This window comes from Pantherophis guttatus, chromosome 5 (assembly GCF_059756535.1).
Source record: "Pantherophis guttatus breed Tessera chromosome 5, ASM5975653v1, whole genome shotgun sequence".
Lineage (NCBI taxonomy): Eukaryota > Metazoa > Chordata > Lepidosauria > Squamata > Colubridae > Pantherophis > Pantherophis guttatus.
Window position 1 is genome coordinate 96,037,462 of NC_142067.1, and position 20,629 is coordinate 96,058,090.

At 42.2% G+C, this 20,629-nt stretch overlaps 1 protein-coding gene across 2 annotated transcripts in view; it reads left to right on the top strand.

Annotated features, from left to right (window-relative positions):
* The first annotated feature begins 293 nt into the window (after positions 1-293).
* LOC148113533 (acetylserotonin O-methyltransferase-like) overlaps positions 294-20,629 on the top strand; it is a 35,282-nt gene continuing 14,946 nt past the window's right edge. The window contains exons 1-4 of one of the 2 annotated variants that reach the window (XM_087895362.1): positions 294-311; positions 13,248-13,378; positions 15,595-15,769; positions 20,024-20,153. In XM_087895362.1, the coding sequence (XP_087751488.1) occupies positions 13,307-13,378; positions 15,595-15,769; positions 20,024-20,153 (377 nt within the window). In that variant the 5' untranslated portion in view covers positions 294-311; positions 13,248-13,306. Of the gene's footprint in view, positions 312-5,025; positions 5,154-13,247; positions 13,379-15,594; positions 15,770-20,023; positions 20,154-20,629 lie in introns of those variants that run through there. The other variant, XM_087895360.1, reaches the window with a different exon arrangement.

Consider the following 20,629-nt stretch of genomic DNA (forward strand, 5'->3'; position numbering starts at 1 on the left):
ACTCTTTCTTCTCTTGTGAACATAAGCACAAAGCTTATGTGGCATAACATAGAAGAGTTTTAGCAATCCACGTTGCTAAAACAAACAACCCCCATTGCATCTGTTTTAGGGGAGGAGGTTCAATTTATCACCCAGTTAAAGACTGAAATGAAATGCTCCAAGCTGACAGCATTGCTTCTAATGACATTCTGCTCCAAATCAGATCGGGCTTTTTTTTTGCATGAAGAAGGAATGGGAACGAACAATAACATAGAGATGATACAACAAGCAATTGAGAAAAATGAAGAAAGAATAAAGACAGTGGAAGTGAGGTAGGAACAAATGGAAAAAAAAGTGGACATAGTAGACAAAAAATTGATGGCTCTTCTCCAACTAGAGTTTAGTTGTTCCATAGAATCCAATGCTAACAGACCCAGGCTTGGCATTGGGAATGTTTGGCCCATCATGAGTGGTGGGCTGAAGACATACACAATTGAATCAAAGGCTACTAAAACTGTGCCATTCCAAAATAGAATCTATAAAAAATAATTTATAGAGAGCAGGGTGGTTATGCAATCCTTCCTAGACCTGAACATTAAATCTGTATCTCTTTTCAAGAGCAGATGGTAATTTAGGAGACCAGAAGATTTCAGTTAACATGCAAACTTGCTTTGCTGAACATGAATTAATTATTTCTACAACATGATGCACCATGATACATGACTCCAGGAAAATTATCCAGAATGTATAAAGGTATTTCAAATGTGTGTAGGAAATCTCAGCAACACAAAGGGTCATTTTACCATGCCTGGTGGATTTATTAAAAAGATATTACATGGTCTCCAGGGCTACAACCCTGCCTGTTTGCCACACATTTTGGGGGCTTCCTGCAGAAGTGGGAAGATCTAAGTTTTAGAAAGTGGATCCATTTCTAAAAATGGTTCTCATTTATTTCAGTGGTGGGTTGCCCCTAATTCGCACTGGTTCTATACAATCAGTAGTAAAACCGGTGGGAGGCTCCACCCACTGACCCTGATATCATCTGCGTATGCGCAGAAGAGTGTGCACACATGCGAGCGAAGCAAGCATATGCACGCGGCCCCATTGCGAACCGGTAGTAAAGGTAAGTAGAACCCACCCCTGATATATCTCCTGCAAGAAAAACAAGGGAAGGGATACTCCTTTTCTGAAGCCACGTGGGTGAAGAGTTGGGATGTTCATGCAAACACCTTAGTTAGGCAATTTCATGATAAATTCCCAGATAAGCCTAAGTGTTATATCTGTGCAGGCATGAGCAGAGACTTTTCTTCTGCCACGCAAAAGGGACATATTTTAATGTTATTGGTTAAAGGCAGATAGTTTTCCTTTAAAAGGGGCCATCAGCTGAAAATCATGTTGATTTTACTGAGTCATTATCTGCAATAAACATTGCTGCTGGAAGTTTGGCTCTGCCTCTGTCTCTATATCTGGCAGCTCCATTCCCTCTTCCCCCTTGGAGCTCTCAGATTGCCTTGATGCTGGTCCTGACTCCCACGCTGCCTCCTCATTTGATTCAGCTGCTGGAGGGGCCAGCAGCTGACAGATCAGAACACTGACATTTTTTGGCTGATGGGATCTGCAGCATATCCATCCTTTTTGATCTAGGATGGATAGAAACTCTTGGAAAAATGTGATTGTTCAGGTACCCTGGTCCCAAATCATGTAGGGCTTTATAGCTAATTATCAACAGCTTGAATTACACATGGAAAATATTTTTTGTTTTTAACAACACATTTCAATGGCTTTCATATGCACAATTAAAGGAAAGATTTGGGATATATAAAGGACATTTGGAATTGAGCAGCAAAAGACAGAATTGGATGCTGAATTATGCACAAATGATGAACATGTAATTGTCAAAATATCTAGACCAGTGGTGAAATCTAATTTTTTTTTACTACCGATTCTGTGGGCGTGGCTTGGTGAGCATGGCAGGGGAAGGATACTGCAAAATCTCCATTCCCACCCCACTCTGGGGCCAGCCAGAGGTGGTATTTGCCAGTTCTCCAAACTAATCACCCCATCCCACTCCAGGAGAAAGATACTGCAAAATCTCCATTCACACCCCTCTCCAGGGGAAGGATACTGCAAAATCCCCATTCCCTCCCCACTCCTGGGGGAAGGATATTGCAAAATCTCCATTCCCACCCCACTCTGGAGCCAGCCAGAGGTGGTATTTGCTGGTTTTCCGAACTGCTCAAAATTTCCATTACCGGTTCTCCAGAACCTGTTAGAACCTGCTGGATTTCACCCTGATATAAATTCCTTGGACAGCAAAGGTGACTAACAAGTAAGTACAAGAACATAGACATGCCACTGGAAGACAAAATTTAAAAATTGCAGGTCACTTATTTGGCCAAGTCAGATGGGGGAATTCACTGAAGAAAGCATTATGCTTGCAAGAGTTAGTGGTAAAAGGAAACCAGGCCACCTAAGAACATTGTGGCTGGAAACCATTAAAGCTGATATCAGTCAGAGCATAGCACAACTCAAAGAAGTAGGGCAAGATTGGAAGATGTAAAGAGACCTGCCCCATAAAATTGTCAAAAGTCAGACATGAGTGACATCATCATCATCATTATCATCATCATAGACTTTTACTCAAATTTAAAATGAAGGATTAACAAGCGAAAAAGCATATGATAAAATGGGCTAAAATATTGGACATAATATATTGTTGAAACAGTGGAAAAACATGTGGTGGAAAGGACTGAAATAAACATTATAACTTAAAAAAGAATCTACAAAACAATGCACCACTGATATAAGACTCCAGAAAAATTATCCAGAATTATAAGGATATCTCAAATTTATGTTGGAAATTTGGGGAACACAAAGGGTCATTTTAATATGTTTGGTGGATTTGTAAAAAAAAGATATTACCTCATATCATGTGGTGCTACAACCCTGCCTGCCACATATTTGGGGGGCTAGCTGCAGAAGGAAAACTAATGTTTAGAAAGTGGATCTCTAAAAATATGTCTCATCTCAAAACTCCTGCCAGACTGAAAAACAAAGTGAGAGCCAGGACACAAATGATTAAACAGAGCAACCATCTAACCCAAAGATCTTGCAGTTGTTTGCTGTGCTTCTCTTGAAATTGAAAATAAGTATTCAAAGTTGCTTGAATGAAATTCAACCACCAGTTAGCAAATGGAAAGAAGTCTCAAGACATATATGGAATATTAGATATAAAATCATGTTCCAGCAAGATTTTGTTGCAACATCAAGGTAAAAAATATGTTGGGTGGGGGAAAATATATTAACTAATTATTTAGTAAATTGAGTAAGTGATTTCTTCCCAGAGATTAACGTTAGTCTTCAGGACATGACAACTCTGTATTGAATATGTTCTGTAATTATCTGGATAATAAAAAGCCAAGAGACATTATTAAATATTATTCAGGAAGTACATCTAAAGCAATATGTAATAAGATTTTGGCTGCTGTAATTGGACCCATTTTAATTTCTGATTGATACAAGAACAGCATGTTTGAGCAAGGAAAGTTACCTACTGATGTCCACAGAAGCAGGTCTGCTCAGAAGGCACGCCAAATAATCTTGCAGTAATTTAATAGCTGACACTTTCTTTACAACATAAGCTTTGGTGACCAACCATTAAGAAGCTGCTAAGTGGAGAATCTGATGTGATTTCAAAGTTAAGTATCAATATTTGCAAGGTTTATACACTTCAGCTTGTCATTTACAAATGAATGCTAGTATGAAAACAAACTCAATGTTCTTGCCTTTTCTCAGACCAAGAGAACATTTTTTCAGCCAGTTCAGAGGCAACCTTAATGGTAGAAGGAAAAATGGTGGAAAGCAATATTAAAGAGACAATGAGGTCACACTTAGAAGGTTTTGAAAAGTATCTCAGGAAAGGTTCATGAATAAAAGTAGGTGTCAAGACAGGTGCTCTTTTGGCCATTTGTTCAATAAGAGGAATGGAGCAAATGAACAATATATATACTTATGTGAGCTCTGGTTGGCATACGAAAGATATGACAGTTATAAAAGGTATAAGATAAGTATCTTCACACTCATTATGAATGATAGTACTGGACTACAGGACAAGTGAATTTCTGGCATTGATAAAAAGTTGAAGTAGATTCCAACTCTACCATATTATGAATTATCTTGAAAACACTTCTACAATTGCATTCCAGCTGTTCCTACCTTTTTTTATATGTTTTCATTTTTCTTCCAACACTTTATATACTGTTACCCTGTAGAATCATTCCAATCTTTTTACATGTCCAAAAGTAATGAAACATACAAACCTCATATCCTCAAAAGAAGAATCTGTAGTGACTATATTTATTCATTCACTCCATCCATCCATCCTTCCCCCTTTCATACATACATACATGCATACATAGAAATCCATCACATTTAACTTGTCATTTTGATTCTTAGGCTTAAAAAAAGCAAAATAGAAGAAAATAGAAGAAAAAGTGGACAACTGAATATACAAATCTTACTAAGATTTTCGTGCAGCAAAATACTATTTTATCAGTTAATCTCACACACACGACACATATTTTGAATACTGAATGATTTACAAAAAAACATGAGAGAGCAGACAAAATGCTGTCTCTCAAAAGGGAGCAGCCAGCAGCTGGGGAATGGCATAAGAGTGAAAAAGAAATAGCATTTTCTTCAGAGACTTATGGGACATGAGCCAAGGTTAAAATAGACCAGTCCAAATACAACTTCTAATGAAACACACTGTGAGAGGGGAAAAGGAAACTAAACATAAATCAATAAAGGAGGAAATGCAAGGGAGATCTTAGACCTAGATGGAAGACAACAAGGAAGCCCAAAAGCTAATTAGTAAAAAAAGAAAACTAGTCAATATATAACAAACTAATATTGTGCCATAGTTGCTTTTGTAGTGAAAACAAATTTTCCCCCAAGGGAAAATGATATTTGTATTGAGAGAACCACCCATGATGACATCTGCAATCAACTGCATGGGTAGATGAGTTAAAGAACACCCGGGGACATTCCTGTAGATATATAATCCTTCTCAGACTTCTCTTCCTCTGCCTGAAACTGAGATTTATCCTGAGCATCTCATGAAACTGTCACTTGAAAGACTGACTTGGAATCTCCTCTGATCAGCCGTTGTGTGGGTAAGATTTCAGCCACTAAACTCAGCACTTTCTGTCTGTGAACCATGGACCATATTATCTGGAAGAAGCTACTAATCTCAGACATTCTGTCCAGACTTTCTTGGCTTTTTCTTTGTACAGAATTACACCTGCTTTGCTGAAGACTTTAGAAAAATGTATAGGATCTATAACTTTAAATGTAGACTAATAAACAGGGAAAAAGGAGGGTGGAAAAAGCAGACGGCAAATAATGCAATAATTTATTCCATATAGTTAGTAATGTCATTTATGAAAGGGAGAACAAATTATTCTTTTGGAATAGTCTGGAAGACATGATGCTTAAAAAGAGTTTTTTTGTATGTGATTATTTTAAAGTTCCCATTCACTGTACATTTTGGCCAAGATTCTTTATGACTGGTCAGATGAAAAACATTTGCAGCTGCTAAGGAAAGTGTAGCTGGCCTGCAAACCTGGTAGGTATTCTTGAAAGACAGACAGTTAAACCTGCAAGGGATCTGGCAAAGTTCATACTTGGCTCAAATTTGGAATTTCCAAAATCTAGTGTAATTTCAAATTCACCATCCAGATTTTTTTGAGCCTTGAACTGGCACATTTACAGTATAGGTAATCCTTGGTTTATGATCACAATTGAGCTCATAATTCCTGTTGCTAAGTGAAACATTTGTTAAGTGACTTTTGCCCCATTATATACTTAATAACTATGGCATAGTTGTTAAGTGAATCACTGCAGTTGTTAACTTAGTAACAGGGTTTTTAAGTATATCTGGTGCCCCATTGACTTTGCTTCTCTGAATTCTAATTATATGAATATGGGGATGCTGCAACGGTCATAAGTATGAAAAATGATCATAAGTCACTTTTTTCAATGCCATAACTTCAAACGGTCACTAAATGAATTCTTATAAATTGAGGATTACCTGTATACTCTCTCTCTGATCTCCATTGTCTGAAACTGAGACTTATCCTGAACATGTCATAAAACTATCACTTGAAGGACTGACTTGGAACTTCTTTGCTTAGCTGTTGTGTGGGTATGATTTCAGCCACTAAACTCAGAATTTTCTGTCTGCAAACTGTTAAGTCGTGGGCGCAAGAAAGGACAGGACATGTAGTAACTCCAACACTTTTATTAGCTCCGTAAATTGCAATGGCAATCCTAGCCGTGGCAGCTCCTTTTATAGCTAGGAGCTGTCCGCGGCTTCAGCCACTGATGGTCCTATGAATTTCCCACTCATGTCCCTGATTGGTCCATTCAAATCTGCCATTCAATACTCAACACCCCTACCCTCTAGTTAGCATAACCAATCCTGGAGTCCTAGGTGACGTAGTCACGCAAGTAGGCGGGTCGTTTTGATTTGCAACTTGACCTGCGCAGTTCAGTCGTTTCAGTGTTCTTGGAGTGAGAGGTCGAGTTCCGTGGCTCTGCTGGCTCCACCTCTAGAACTCTCTTGAACTCGCCTGCCGGAGTGGAATTATTTTCTTGGTTGTTACTCCCTTCCTCCCCCAGACGACATGATGGGTTATCGCTGACGGTCTGCTCCTTCTCCTGGACTTAAATAAGTGTCCGCTGCCTCTGCTCGGGTTTGAGTCTCTTTCCATGGTGTTTGGTGCTTGTGCTTGTGATAGGGAGTGGTCTCTGTCTGGTGGGCTGAGTTCATTCCTTGACATTCTGCCCCTGAGCTGATCATTTGGCGTTTCCACTGTCGGCCGTCCTCGGTCTGCAATCTGTATGACAAAGGTCCTGTTATTTGTGTTATTTCTCCCGGTATCCAGAGGGGGTTGCCACTGAATTTTTTTGCGTAGACTTTATCCCCCACTTGGAATTTACAGATCTTGCTCATGGAGTCCATGGGTTTCTCTGGGCTGTATTGTGGGTGCAATCTGTCTAATGGGGATCGCAGTTTTCTTCCCATCAGCAGTTCCGCCAGGCTCCGGTGGGTGGATGCGCCCGGTGTGAAGTGCTGCATCGTGAGCAGCTTGTCTATCTTGGCTTGCATGTTCCCGGGCCCCAACCATGCCAACATTTCTTTGGTCATTCTCACCATTCGTTCTGCAAGTCGTCTGTTAGTTGACGGCTTTCCCGGTGCTGATAGTGCATGTCGGACCCCCTGGTTGGCTAGGAACATCTCGAAAGCGTTGGTGGTGAATTGGGGCCCATTATCCGATACCAACAAGTCTGGCAACCCGTGTGTTGCAAACAGCCTTCTCAATGTTCGGATGACGGCTTCCGTGGTTGTCGAAGGCATCAGGAACACTTCTAACCATTTTGAGAATGCATCAACTACGATAAGGAACATGTTGCCCTGGCATGGCCCCGCAAAGTCTATGTGTATCCTTGCCCAGGGTGTTCCTGGGTTCTCCCAATCGTGTGTAGATGCAGTGTGTGGTGCCGGCCGTGATTCTTGGCAGGGTGTGCATGTTGCTACCCAGGCTTCTATTTCCTTATCCATCCCAGGCCACCATACATAACTTCTTGCTAAAGCTTTCATCTTCACTATTCCCGGATGCCCCTCGTGTAATAAACTCAGAATGTTTTGCCTCAGCTCTTCGGAATTATGACTCTGTCCCCCCACAAAAGGCACCCCTTTAGTCCCGACAGTTCAGTTTGTCTGGATTTGAAGGGTTGAAATTCTGTGCCCACGTTTGCTTCCGGCCAGCCTTTCCAGACCCAATTTAAAATGCGCGCCAGGGTTTTGTCTTTCGCGGTGGCTCTCGCGATGTCTGCAGCGGAGATCTGAGCACTTTCCATGGTTTCAATGAGTAGCGTGGTTGATACTGGGGCTGGATCTTTGTCTATTTCTGGAAGCGGGCATCTGCTGAGAGCATCAGCATGGTCAATTGTTTTTTCGGGCTTGTATTTCAGCTGGTATTTGTAGGCTGTTAAAAACTCTATCTAGCGCAGCATTCTTGGTGATAGAATGGGGGGGTGGGTTTGTCTCCGGTGATGATGCCCAGTAATGGTTTGTGGTCGGTGATGAGTTTGAATCTCCGGCCGTACAAATACTCGTGAAATCTTTTAACTCCAGCTACTGCAGCTAGTGCCTCTTTATCTAGCTGGCTGTAGTTTGTCTCTGGCTTGGACAACGTTCTGGAGTAGAATGCTATGGGGGCCTCTTTTCCGTTTGGCATGCAATGGCTCAGTACAGCTCCAATGCTGAAGGGTGATGCGTCGCACATCAGCCGGATTGGCAGTGTTCCGCTGTACTGAACTAATATTCTGTCCGATGTTAATAGTTTTTTTTATTTCTCTAAAGGCCATTCTTTCTTCTTCTCCCACTTCCATTCCATTGTCTTATCCAGCAGTTGGTGGAGTGGTTCAGCAGTTGTGGTTTCTGTGGTAGGAAGATATTATAAAAGTTCAGTAAGCCTAAGAAAGCCTGTAGTTCTGTTTTGTTTTTTGGTGTGGGTGCCTCCTTAATTGCCCTCAGCTTCCCAGGCGTGGGTCTTATTCCGGATTCATCAATTAAATACCCCAGGAATTCTACTCGCTTTTCTGCCAGGTTGCATTTATTCTTTTTTACTTTAAGACCCACTTCTCTGAATCTAGATAGCACTTCTCTGAGGCGTTGCTTCAGCTGGTCTAAATTCTTTGTTGAGATGAGCACGTCATCAAAATATGGGACAACTCCCTCAATTCCTTGTAGTAATTGTTCCATCAGGCTTTGGAACAATCCTGAGGCTACACTGACTCCAAATTGTAACCGCTTGCACTTGAATGCACCCCTGTGCGTTACGATTGTTTGGGCTTCGGCTGTGGCATTGTCCACAGGGAGTTGCTGATATCCCTGTGCTAGGTCTAGTTTAGCGAATATCTTCCCTCGGCCCAACGAATGGAGCAGATGTTGCACTACTGGTACCGGGTAAGTGCTCTGCTGCAGGGCCTTATTCACAGTACTTTTGTAGTCACCACAGATGCGTACCTACCCATCTGGTTTAACTGGGGTGATGATGGGTGTTTCCCATTTCGCATGGTCTATAGGCTCTAATACACCTTGAGCAACTAGCTTGTCTATTTGTTCATCTATTTTGGGCCTTAGAGCAAAAGGGACCCTCCTGGGCTTAATCTGGACAGGGGCAACTTGGGGGTCTGGGTTAAAGGATATTGGGGACCCCGTGTACTTTCCTAATTCGCCGTTGAATACTTCCGTGACCTTCGCCATCAGTTCTTCTTCCCAGCCGCAGTTATTTATGTGGTCGATGCCTGTGACTGCCAATCCTAGCAACTCGAACCACTCCAGGCCCAATAGGCTAGGTCTGTCCCTGTCCACGATGGTTAGGTTTAACTTTGTCTTGAAGGTTTTGTAGGCTACATTGAATCTTCCCATGCCAACTACTGGAATTCGATTCCCTTGGTAATCTACGAGAGTCAGCCTTTGCTGCTTGAGTGCACTGGGTTGGATGCCTGGAACCAGCTGTTGTTGTTGTTGTTGTTGTTGTTGTTGTTGTTGTTGTTATTATTATTATTATTATTATTATTATTATTATTATTATTATTATTATTATTTATTGAATTTGTATACCGCCCTACTCCCGAAGGAGTCATTGTTCATTGTATTGTTCTCCAGGAGACCATGGATAGGCAGGACCCCGAGTCGACCTCCATTTTGCAGGGTCTCCCCTCGATGAATATGGTCGCTGCCATTTTTAAAAAAAAATTTTTATTTATATGCCGCCCTTCTCCGGAGACTCAGGGCGGCTTACAATGCATTAAGCAATAGCCTTCATACTTTTTGTATATTTATACAAAGTTAGCTTATTGCCCCCACAAACTGGGTCCTCAATTTACCTACCTTAGAAAGGATGGAAGGCTGAGTCAGCCCTGAGCCTGGTGAGATTCGAACTTACAGTAATTGCAGACAGCTGGTGTTAATCACAATGCTATCAGTCTGCTGAGCCACCAGGCCCTTCGCATGACCCACTATTAACGTTTGGTGGGTCTCGCCTCATTCCGATCCGGAGTCCTCACTTCTGCGGCTTCTTCCAAATGGTTGCTTTTTTCCATTTGGTTTGAATGACCGGTTGGGTGGCGGTGAGTTTGGTGGGCGGTCCGGGCAGCTTCTTTGGGCTGCTGGTTGAGATGCTCTGCAGGCTCTCGCTATATGCCCTTTTCGCATTGGCATCCCAGAATCTGCACTCTGCCCTGGGATGATTCCCCTCGCAGCCTGCGCACTGGAATTCCATCTTTCCTTTCCTTCGTGGCTTGCCTCTCCAGTCCGTCTGTAGGTGGTGGACCTCATCCTCCTCTTCTTCCTCCGATTCCGTTTCCACGTCCTTGTAATGGACCCCGGATTCCTCTTTCCCTTGCGGTCCTTTATTAAATTTTTTCATGGCAGCTGCAGATTTCTGGGATGCCTCTGATGCTGCGATTTCTTCCAGGGCCTCTTTGAAAGTTATCTGAGGCTTGGCTAGTAGTCTACTCTGCAATGAAAAATCATTTAGTCCCAACACTAGCTGGTCTCTCATAGCCTCTTCTAAGTTTAGAAAATCGCAGGCTGCTGCTATTTCCCTCAAGGTTGCAATGAATGCACTGATCAATTCGCCTTCTCTCTGGTCCCTCCAGTAAAATTCGTGTCTTCTTACCAGGGATGAAGCTTGTGGAGCGTAGTGCTCCTTGAGGATGTTCTGCAGATCCGTCCAGGTCATTGTTCTCAATTCGGTGGGAGCCGCGAGCGCTTTTGCCATTTTGAATACCACGGCTCCACAGTGTGTGAGAAAGATCTCCCTCTTTCTCTGTTCCGACAGACTTAGGAGGTCATTTCCCTCCATGTACATATGGAACCTCTCCATGTAAGATTCCCAGTCATCTCCAGCCGGGTTGAATGGTGTGGGTGGGCTGATTGAAGGCATGTTGGTAGCCGATGATCTGACTGATTCTCGTGGCTTTTGACCCTTGCATAGATCTTTGGGGAGTCAAGATGTTGTAGGATGTAGTGCAGAGCTATAATAACAGCATCATCTGTCGCTCTATTTGCTCGGTATACAAATTGCAGGGGGTCTAACAGCAGATCCATGATGGTTTTCAAGTGGGACAGCACCAGCCTTTCAAAGGTTTTCATGACTACAGATGTTAGAGCAACTGGTCTGTAGTCGTTCAGTTCCTTGATATTGGGCTTCTTCGGCACTGGGATTATAGTAGAGCATTTGAAGCAAGAAGGAACATAGCACATCTCTAGTGATTTATTGAAGATACAGGGCAAGATAGGGGCCAATTGGTCAGCACAGACTTTTAAGCAAGAAGGAGTTATCTTGTCTGGGCCTGGAGCTTTTCCTGGCTTTTGTCTGTGAAATAGGTCTTGCACTTCCTTTTCTGTGATCACTAGGGGTTGTGAACACAATGGGATGGGGTCAGTTGTAGGAGGCTTGGCTGTTGTTGGTGTGTCTGAGATGGGGGTTGTGGAGATATAGGTAGCTGTAGTTTCCTTTCAAACCTGCCGTAAAACACATTCAGGTCACCTGCCAGTTGCTGATTTCCTTTAGCCTGGGAAGGAGGTTTGCCATAACTGGTGATATTTTTAAGAGTTTTCTTCATGTTTGCTGGTTCATTTGTTGAGAACTGATTCTTTAGCTTTTCAGAGTAGCTTCTTTTTGCTCTTGTTAATACATTTCTGGCCTGATTGTACAGCATTTTTCACCTTTTCTGTAGGCTTCCTCTTTGGAACGACGTAGCTGCTTAAGTTTAGCTGTGAACCAAAGTTTGTTGTTATTGTATATTCGCAAGTTCCTGGTGGGTACACATAGGTCTTAATAGAAGCTGACATATGATGTTACAGTCTCTGTGAGTTCATCTAAGTCTGCAGAGGTACTTTCAAAAACATTCCAATCAGGCCTGTAGCTTTAACTTTGCCTCCTCTGTCCAGGTCTTCACTGATTTAATTGTTGGTTTTGTGGTTTTAAGTCTTTGCCTGTAAGCAGGTACAAGGTGAATCATACAGTGATCAGAGTGTCCCAGTGTGTCCCACAGCTGCTTGTGGTAAGGACCGATAAGCATCTTTTACATGGTCTAAAGTATTCTTGCCTCTAGTGGGACAATTGACATGCTGAAAGTATTTTGGTAGCTCTTTCCTTATGTTTGCCTTGTTTAGATCTCCAAAAATAATGGCCAGTGAATCAGCAGAGATTAATTAGTAGAGATAATGTGTTATGACTTGCTAAAAGCTCCCTTGGAGACAGGAACCTACGCCTTGGCAAGACCACTATCAGTAAAAGTAAACATTGTTGTTAGGCAAGAAATGTCAAGATAACCCTTTAAAATGTAAAACGAAGAATGATTTAGGAGAATAAAGGGGAGTTGCGAGGGATTCTTAGGCATGGCATGCATTGTGTAGGAGTATAAAATGTGTAGCTTGAAAACTGCTTTTTGCGCTCTTTGAACTCGATCCATCTGGGAAGGGTCTAAGACGCTGCGCTTGCAACCGCTTTTTATTTTTCTTCATTTTATTTCCAATAAACCTTTGATTTTGTGAACCAGACTTGTTTATGAATTGTAAGGATTAAAATATTAAAAATATTTTAATCCTTACAATTCATAAACAAGTCTGGTATAAAAATTAAAAATATTTTAATCTCATATCTCACAAAGTTGTCCACTACTATTCAGAAATCCTTTTTCTGATCAATTATTGCATTCAATTCTCATTAATGTTGGGATAAAATTAGGATCTACTAAATATTCAAAAATGAATCATTTTGACCTCGTTTACAATGCCAGAGTTTTTGCCAGAGTTTGAAGCTCACTTATCCAATTTCACATGAAATTCTTCACAATCCAGTTCTGATTTTACCATGCTGAATATTTAGTCAACCTTAACAGATGCAGTCTGCTCAGTGCTCAGCCCTGACCCCTAATTGTTTATTTTAAAGTTAAAATTTGAACTGCCCTATCTTGCCAGTAAATTGTTCATTTATTCCTAGTCCCTGATGCCGTTTTTTTGGAAAAAACAACAATAGAGCACATATCTTCTAATGCTACAGCAGCTAAATTTAAACAGGACCCTTTGCTGAGGGACTGTGAAAACCTTCTGTGTCTTGTTTTCTCTTTAATAATGTGTTCCACCATTTATCTTAGAACTTATGTTTTCTGATTGCTTCACTCAGGAATAACAAGTAATCTGGCTGAAGAAGTGGCCTCTTGGATCTGAGAAAAGCCAAGAACAATGAATTCACCAGAAGAAGCTGAAAATATTCAAACATTGTTTAGATACCAGCATGCATTTTTAACTTTCAAGGTAAGGTGAGCAATACTTGCAGATATGAAATCTCAGCTTTGAAATTACAAAAGGGTCTTCCTTTCTTAACTTCTTAATAGTTGTGAATAGAATATATAGAATAGAATATAGAATTCTTTATTGGCCACGTGTGATTGGAAACACAAGGTTTGTCTTTGGTGCATATGCTCTCAGGGCACATAAAAAGACAAGATACATTCGTCAAGAATCACAAGGCAGAACACCCAGTGACAGTCATACGGTACAATAAGCAATCAAATCATACTAGGAAACAATCAATATAAATATAAATAGCAAGGATACAAGCAACAAAGTTACAATCATGCAGTCACAAGTGGGAGGAAATGGGTGACAGGAGCAATGAGAAGACCAATAGCAATAGTAATGCAGCCTAATGTGAATAGTTTGACAATGTTGAGGGAATTATTTGTTTAGCACAGTGATGGCATTCAGAAAAAAACTGTTCTTCTGTCTAGTTGTTCTGATGTGCAGTGCTCTATAGCGTCGTTTTGAGGGTAGGAGTTGAAACAATTTATGTCCAGGTTGCGACGGGTCTGTAAATATGTTCACAACCCTCTTTTTGACTCATTCATTATACAGGTCCTCAATGGAAGGCAGGTTGGTAATAATTGTTTTTTCTGCAGTTCTAATTATCCTCTGAAGTCTGTGTCTGCCTTGTTGGGTTGCAGAACCAAACCAGACAGATATAGAGGTGCAAACAATAGAGTCACCAAAGTTTATTTTGTAATGAAATGGTCAGTAATAAATGGCCGCAAAAAAATTCTTATGCTTTCTGAGCAGGCTTTCTTCACTGGACATCGGTAGATTACTTCCCTTGTTCAAATACCTCCTTTTGTTAATCAGAAACTAAAATGTATTCAATTTATTACTTTAGAAGTAGCTGAATTTTTTTGAATAGTTTTAAATTTTATGTTATGGGTCTACAGCTTTTATATTTTGAAATTTGTGCAGCTTGATGGGATTTTGTGTGTTTTGTAGTGAGTGTGATTGTTTTTTGTTATGCCTTGATGGCTTTTATTCCTGTGGCTTTGTCTTCCCTGTCCTGAGGGGTAATCTTGTCTGAGAGGAGGAAGAGGGAAGTTCTCGTGTGCTTTAGTAAGTCACTCTTAGATTGATTCCTTGAGTATTTTCAGGATCTACCCTTTGTTTTTTCTATTAATAGTTTCTGGCATTTTCCAGGACTTCCAATCTATTTGTTATTCATAGCATTCCAATTAGCTTAGGTTTGTTTCTGGGGTTTGTCTTTCAAAGGGAAAAAACTGGTTTTATCTGCAGTCTTTTGGGGGAAAACTGTTTTTATTCTTTTGATGTTTTCCTAGCACTGTCCTAGTTTTGGGTGGGGGTGTATGCTCCGCCACGCCCACCCAATCACATGACCACCGAGCCATGCCCACCCAGTCACATGACCATCCAGTCACATGACCACTAAGCCAAGCCCACGGAACCGATAGTAAAATATTTTTAATCCCACCACTGCTCCTGATGATTCAACACATCCCCAGACATGGTCCTTGCAGCCCTCAAGGCTGAAAGATTTCTTCCAAGAAGTGGGACTCAAGTTGGAAAAATATAAAGGCTCCAGAAGTTGGAGGGGGATCTGCCTTTTCTCTGTGCGTTCATTTGCTTAGCTCAGGATTGAAGAAAAGAAGAACATTAGTTTGTGTTATTTGTGTTACTGCAGTCAGTCATTCAGTCAGAAGAGATGTGGCTGCACAAAAGAGTGGATTTCTGCTACACTCTTTCTCCTCTTGCTTCAGGTCATCAGAAGGTAGTTCTTTTTGAGAACCTGAGAGATTCAAAGAGGTCAAAGGAAGAGTGTGTCTCTTCAACCCCATCTGCCTTCTGCTGGGAAAGGTTGCCCACATGCTATCATGTGCAAGGAGATCTGTCATGTTCCATGAAAAGCAAGAATTTCTCCCCTTTGGATTTCCCAGATGATTGAGAAAGAGGAAGGGAAGCAAACTGTGTGCAGGTTCCCTTTTTGGTGCAGTTTCAATTATATCTTAGTCCAGTTGAAAAGAGTTTCCAGATCAGAAACATCCATTCGCGTATTCTCTCACCCTTTGGAGGGGTCCTAGGAATATTGACTTTTGTCTATATTTCTTCACTAAACTACCCAGGTAGATATTAGGATTGTTCCATGATACCTGAGACGAATGCCATGGCTTTTGATCCTGTTTTCTTTTTCTTTGTAGGTCATTTCAACTGCCTGTGAATTGGGCATCTTCGATCTGCTGAGAGAGTCAGGGGAACTTCTGTCCTCTGTGACTGTGGCTGAGCACTTGAAGACCAGCCCCATTGGGATGCAGAGGCTGCTGGAGGCCTGTGTGGGGTTAAAGCTCTTGACACTGGAGTGGAAGGATGGCAAAGGTAATCCTGTGAGAAGCCGGAAGCAACTGGAATGGCCAACAATTGTTCTTTAACTGTGGGCAATAGGTGGCTGCAACTGTTGAGCTTGACAGAGTCCAAGAGTTTTCTAATGATATTTGAAAGAACTGCCATTGTATTCAGTCAAATGGTCTCTACTCATGTAGAGACAGGATCTTTTTTCTGGTCCTGCTGACCACAGCCTGAATGTGTCTCACTAATAAGAGTTAAAAGCCATGTGTCTTTTTTCTTTGGCTGCCTTTCCTTATCATCCTCTTTCCACTATCCCACTTTATTAAAGGTGTTCTTCCTCTTCTCTGAAATAAATGCTTGAGGAGGACCCTCTTTGCTTGCTGGTGCTATCACAAGCTTGGAACCATATCCTTCTCAGGTCCTCTTCTGTAAAATTGTCTTCTCTGATGCTCAGACACTCTCCTTAAGCACAGTCTGCTTTTAGCTTCATATCTGGAGAATTTACTCTGGGAGAGAAGTGGTGCAAATAGCAGCAAGACCTTGAATTTGGATGGTTAGGGTTAGGGTTAGGGTTTTGCTGCATTCCCAAGTGCCCCATAGGCGCCCAAACATTTTTTGCCCAGATGGAGAATTGACAGAAACTAGAAACTTCGGCTGCTTGCAAATGGCGCACTTTGAAATGGGATGATTATCTCCGTTTCAAAGCACCCCATTTTTTAAAAAAATTTGATTTATATGCCGCCCTTCTCCGGAGACTCAGTGCGGTTTACAGTGCGTTAAGCACTGTGCGTTAAGCCCCCACAGAAGGGGCTCGCAATCTGGGAGTCCTCCTGGATAGGCAGCTGTCCTTGGAGGAACATCTGACAGCTGTAACCAGGGGGACCTTTTGTCAGGTTCGCCTGATTCGCCAGTTGCGGCCCTTTCTTGATCGGGATTCCCTGTGCACAGTCACTCATGCCCTCATCACCTCTCGCCTTGATTACTGCAACGCTCTCTACATGGGGCTCCCCTTGAAGAGCACCCGGAGGCTCCAACTGGTCCAGAATGCAGCAGCGCGGGTAGTGATGGGAGCAGCATGGCGCTCCCATGTAACACCGCTCCTGCGCGAGCTGCACTGGCTCCCAGTGGTCTTCCGGGTGCGCTTCAAGGTGCTGGTTATCACCTTTAAAGCACTCCATGGCATCGGGCCTAGCTATCTTCGAGACCGCCTGCTGCTACCAACGACCTCCCATCGTCCCGTGCGCTCCCACAGAGAGGGCCTCTTCAGGGTGCCATCAGCCAATCAATGCAGGCTGGTGACCCCTAGGGGGAGGGCCTTCTCTGTGGGGGCACCTACCCTCTGGAATCAGTTGCCCCCAGAGATAAGGAGAATCCAAGACCTTAGCACCTTCCGCCGTGCCCTTAAAACCCACTTTTTCCAGCAAGCCGGGCTGGCTTAAGAAGAAATCTTAAATGTTTTAATTGGTTTGTATTTTTAATTTTGGGCCAAATTTATATATATATTAATTGTTTTTAATATTTGTATTCCATGTTTTTTAATTCTGGCTGTACACCGCCCTGAGTCCTCAGGGAGAAGGGCGGTATATAAATTTAAAATAAAATAAAATAAATAAATAAATACTTTTGTATATTTATACAAAGTCAGCTTATTGCCTCCACAAACTGGGTCCTCAATTTACCTACCTTAGAAAGGATGGAAGGCTAAGTCAACCTTGAGCCTGGTGAGATTCGATCTTACTTTAATTGCAGACAGCTGGTTTTAAATTACAGTGCTTCTGTCTGTTGAGCTAAACCAGGCTCGTTTGCAAGCAGACGAAGCTTTCAGACTCCCTCTGGGCAAAAAGTCTGTGGTGGAACCAGGCAGAGGCATGGGGGGAACGCAGGTGATCCCAATGTGCCACCCACTCCTTCCCACTATCTCTCGACTTGTCCACAGTCACACTGGGCAGGCGCTCGTACAGGGCATTGGGATTGCCTGTCTCCCCCCCCCCATGCCTCTTCTTCCACCTGCTGCAACTGCACAAGCCTCCCACGAGCCTCCCATGAGCCAGGCAGCCACGCAGCATGTCCATATCACCTGGCTCCCCCCCCCCCGATACATCCGGACATGCCTCGATGTCCGGATGTATCAGTGCTGTGCCAAGGGGCCGGCCGACCACAGGTGCTGCCAGACACTGTTGGCCCCAGCCTCTTGTGCTGGCCATGCCCATCCCCCTGGGCTTACTTTTGGGGTAGGGCTTATATTAGACCTACCCACCAAAAATCAGGCTCGGTCTTATTTTGGGGTGGGTCTTATTTTTGGGGAAACACGGTATAGCCAACATGGATTTTTTTTTTGTCTTGGGGGGGTGGAATTTCTAACTTGTCTAAGATGAATAGTGCATAGCTGGTGGCTGAGCATGAATAGTCCTAGCAGTGACGGGATGCTATGGATTCTGGCATATTTTGTGCCACCCCACTTACTGGAGAAACATATGAACACACTCCTGAAGAAGAGCCTAGAGACTGCCCACAGAGCTTTGGGTATAGTTAGCACCATATAATATGTCAATAGTAATTTAGCCAATATCATAAACACACGCTTGTCAAGAAATACATTCCAATTTAAAGGTAAAGGTTTCCCCTGTCCAGTTGTTTTCAAGTCAGAGGGCAGTGCTTATCTTCATTTCTTGTTCAAAGGAGCCAGCATTATCCAAAGACATTTCCATGGTCATTTAACTATCATAACTATACACCAAGGCACACAGAATGCTGTCCCTTGCATGCTTCCAAGCTGCTAGTTGACAGAAGATGGAGCAAGTAACAGGAACTCACCCCATTGTGCAGCACTCGGGTTTTGAACCCGGGCTGTTAGCTTTCCAGCTTGCAAGCTCAGCATCTTTAACCGCTGAGACATTGAGTCCCCTTTTATTTTATCATTTCAAATGTATTTACTGTCCTCTACTGACCAATAGGTTTTTTAAAAAATATTGATTTAATAATGCAACAGACCTGTAGAATATCATATTGTGTGGAGCCTTCTTTGCTTTAGGGATCAGTTCCCCTAAAAGTCAGGATTATTTGCACCTGTGACAGGTCCCCGAAGGTGGGAACCTTTGTGGCAAGCTTTTTAGAGGAGGTTTGTCATTACCTCCTTCTTAGGGCTAACCCTAATCCTAATGTGGGGCAGGAAATTACAGTCTCCAAATTTTTAGCCTGATGCCTTAACCACTACTCCAAACTCATGTTACTATAATACACTTGACATAAATACAGAATAATTTGTGTTTTTTTTTAATTCTTGAACATATCTTTTCTTTTATGTACACTGAGAGCATATGCACCAAGACAAATTCCTTGTGTGTCCAATCACACTTGGCCAATACAAAATTCTATTGATTTAAAGATGATTAGGGGACTGGAGGCTAAAAATATGAAGAACAGTTGCAGGAACTGGATATGTGTAGTTTAATGAAAAGAAGGACTAGGGGAAACATGATAGCAGTGTTCCAATATCTCAGGGGCTGCCATAAACAAGAGGGAGCAAAGCTATTCTCCAAAGCACCTGAGGGCAGGACGAGAAGCAATGGGTGGAAACTAATCAGGGAGAGAAGCAACTTAGAACTAAGGAGAAATTTCCTGACAGTTAGAAAAATTAATCAGTGGAACAACTTGCCTCCAGAAGTTGTGAATGCTCCAACACTGGAAGTTTTTAAGAAGATGTTGGATAACCATTTGTCTGAAGTGGTGTAGGATTTCCTGCCTAGGCAGGGGTTTGGACTAGAAGACCTCCAAGGTCCCTTCCATCTTTGTTATTCTATTCTATTCTATTCTATTCTATTCTATTCTATTCTATTCTATTCTATTCTATTCTATTCTATTCTATTCTATTCTATTCTAATACTTAATGCAAGTATTCCTGTAATGCAGGGGTCCCCAATCCCTAAGCCATGGCCCACTACTGGGTCATGGCCTATTCGGAACAGGGCCACCCAAGAGGTGGCCTGGCACTCAAGCACATACATGCATAGCTCCACTCATGTGAGTGGTGGCCCAGTGCGCACGTGCATGTGCGTAGTGCCACTCGGGTGGTTGGCAAGTCAGTGCACATGCAAATGCTTGTTGGCCTACCGTTCAGGCAAGTGGAGCTGAGCGAGCGCATGTACACACCAGGCTGCCACTTATGCGGCCTGGTTCCCCTCTCTCTCCAGCCAGGTTGCCAAGCTGCAAATGTTGGGAATCGCTGCTGTAGTAAATTGAAACACAGTTACATGCAATGATACCTGTAATCTTTCTCCTTTTTAGATCTTTATGGAAACACAGACTTTACCAATCTCTACCTGATTAAATCAAGCCCGAAGTCTCAGTATCATTCCATAAAGTTCCATTCAGAAGTTTTGTATCCATCAATGCAATATTTGCCTGATGCTGTGAGGTAAACAAATCCAGTGGGAGAACTAGAATAAATAAAAATAGAGCATGAAAGGGCATCTTAATGCCAGAATTATTAGACCTTTGTCCACAAGAAACTAAGGAAATTTCACATTCTGGAAGCTGAATATGACATTATCACATTTGTTTCCTTAAGTACAATGGCACTGGATTATCATTACTGAATTTCCCTGTTCAGATCAAAGGATTTTCTTTCTTATTTTCCTTCTTTTAGAAAAGTCAAGCAGTAGGACCATTTTCTGCCATTCTGGACTATTTTAGAATCTCTCTTTTCCCATTTCAAAATATGGGATTTACACTGTTGCTGGAAGGTCCTACATGGGCACATCCATTATTATTTCCTTACAGCTTTAATCAAATCTCAATTCATTGGTGTTAATTGTTCAATACCAGTATTGGCAGAATCAGGTTGATCTAGAATAGGGGTCCCCAAACTTGAAGCTTTAAGACTTGTGGACT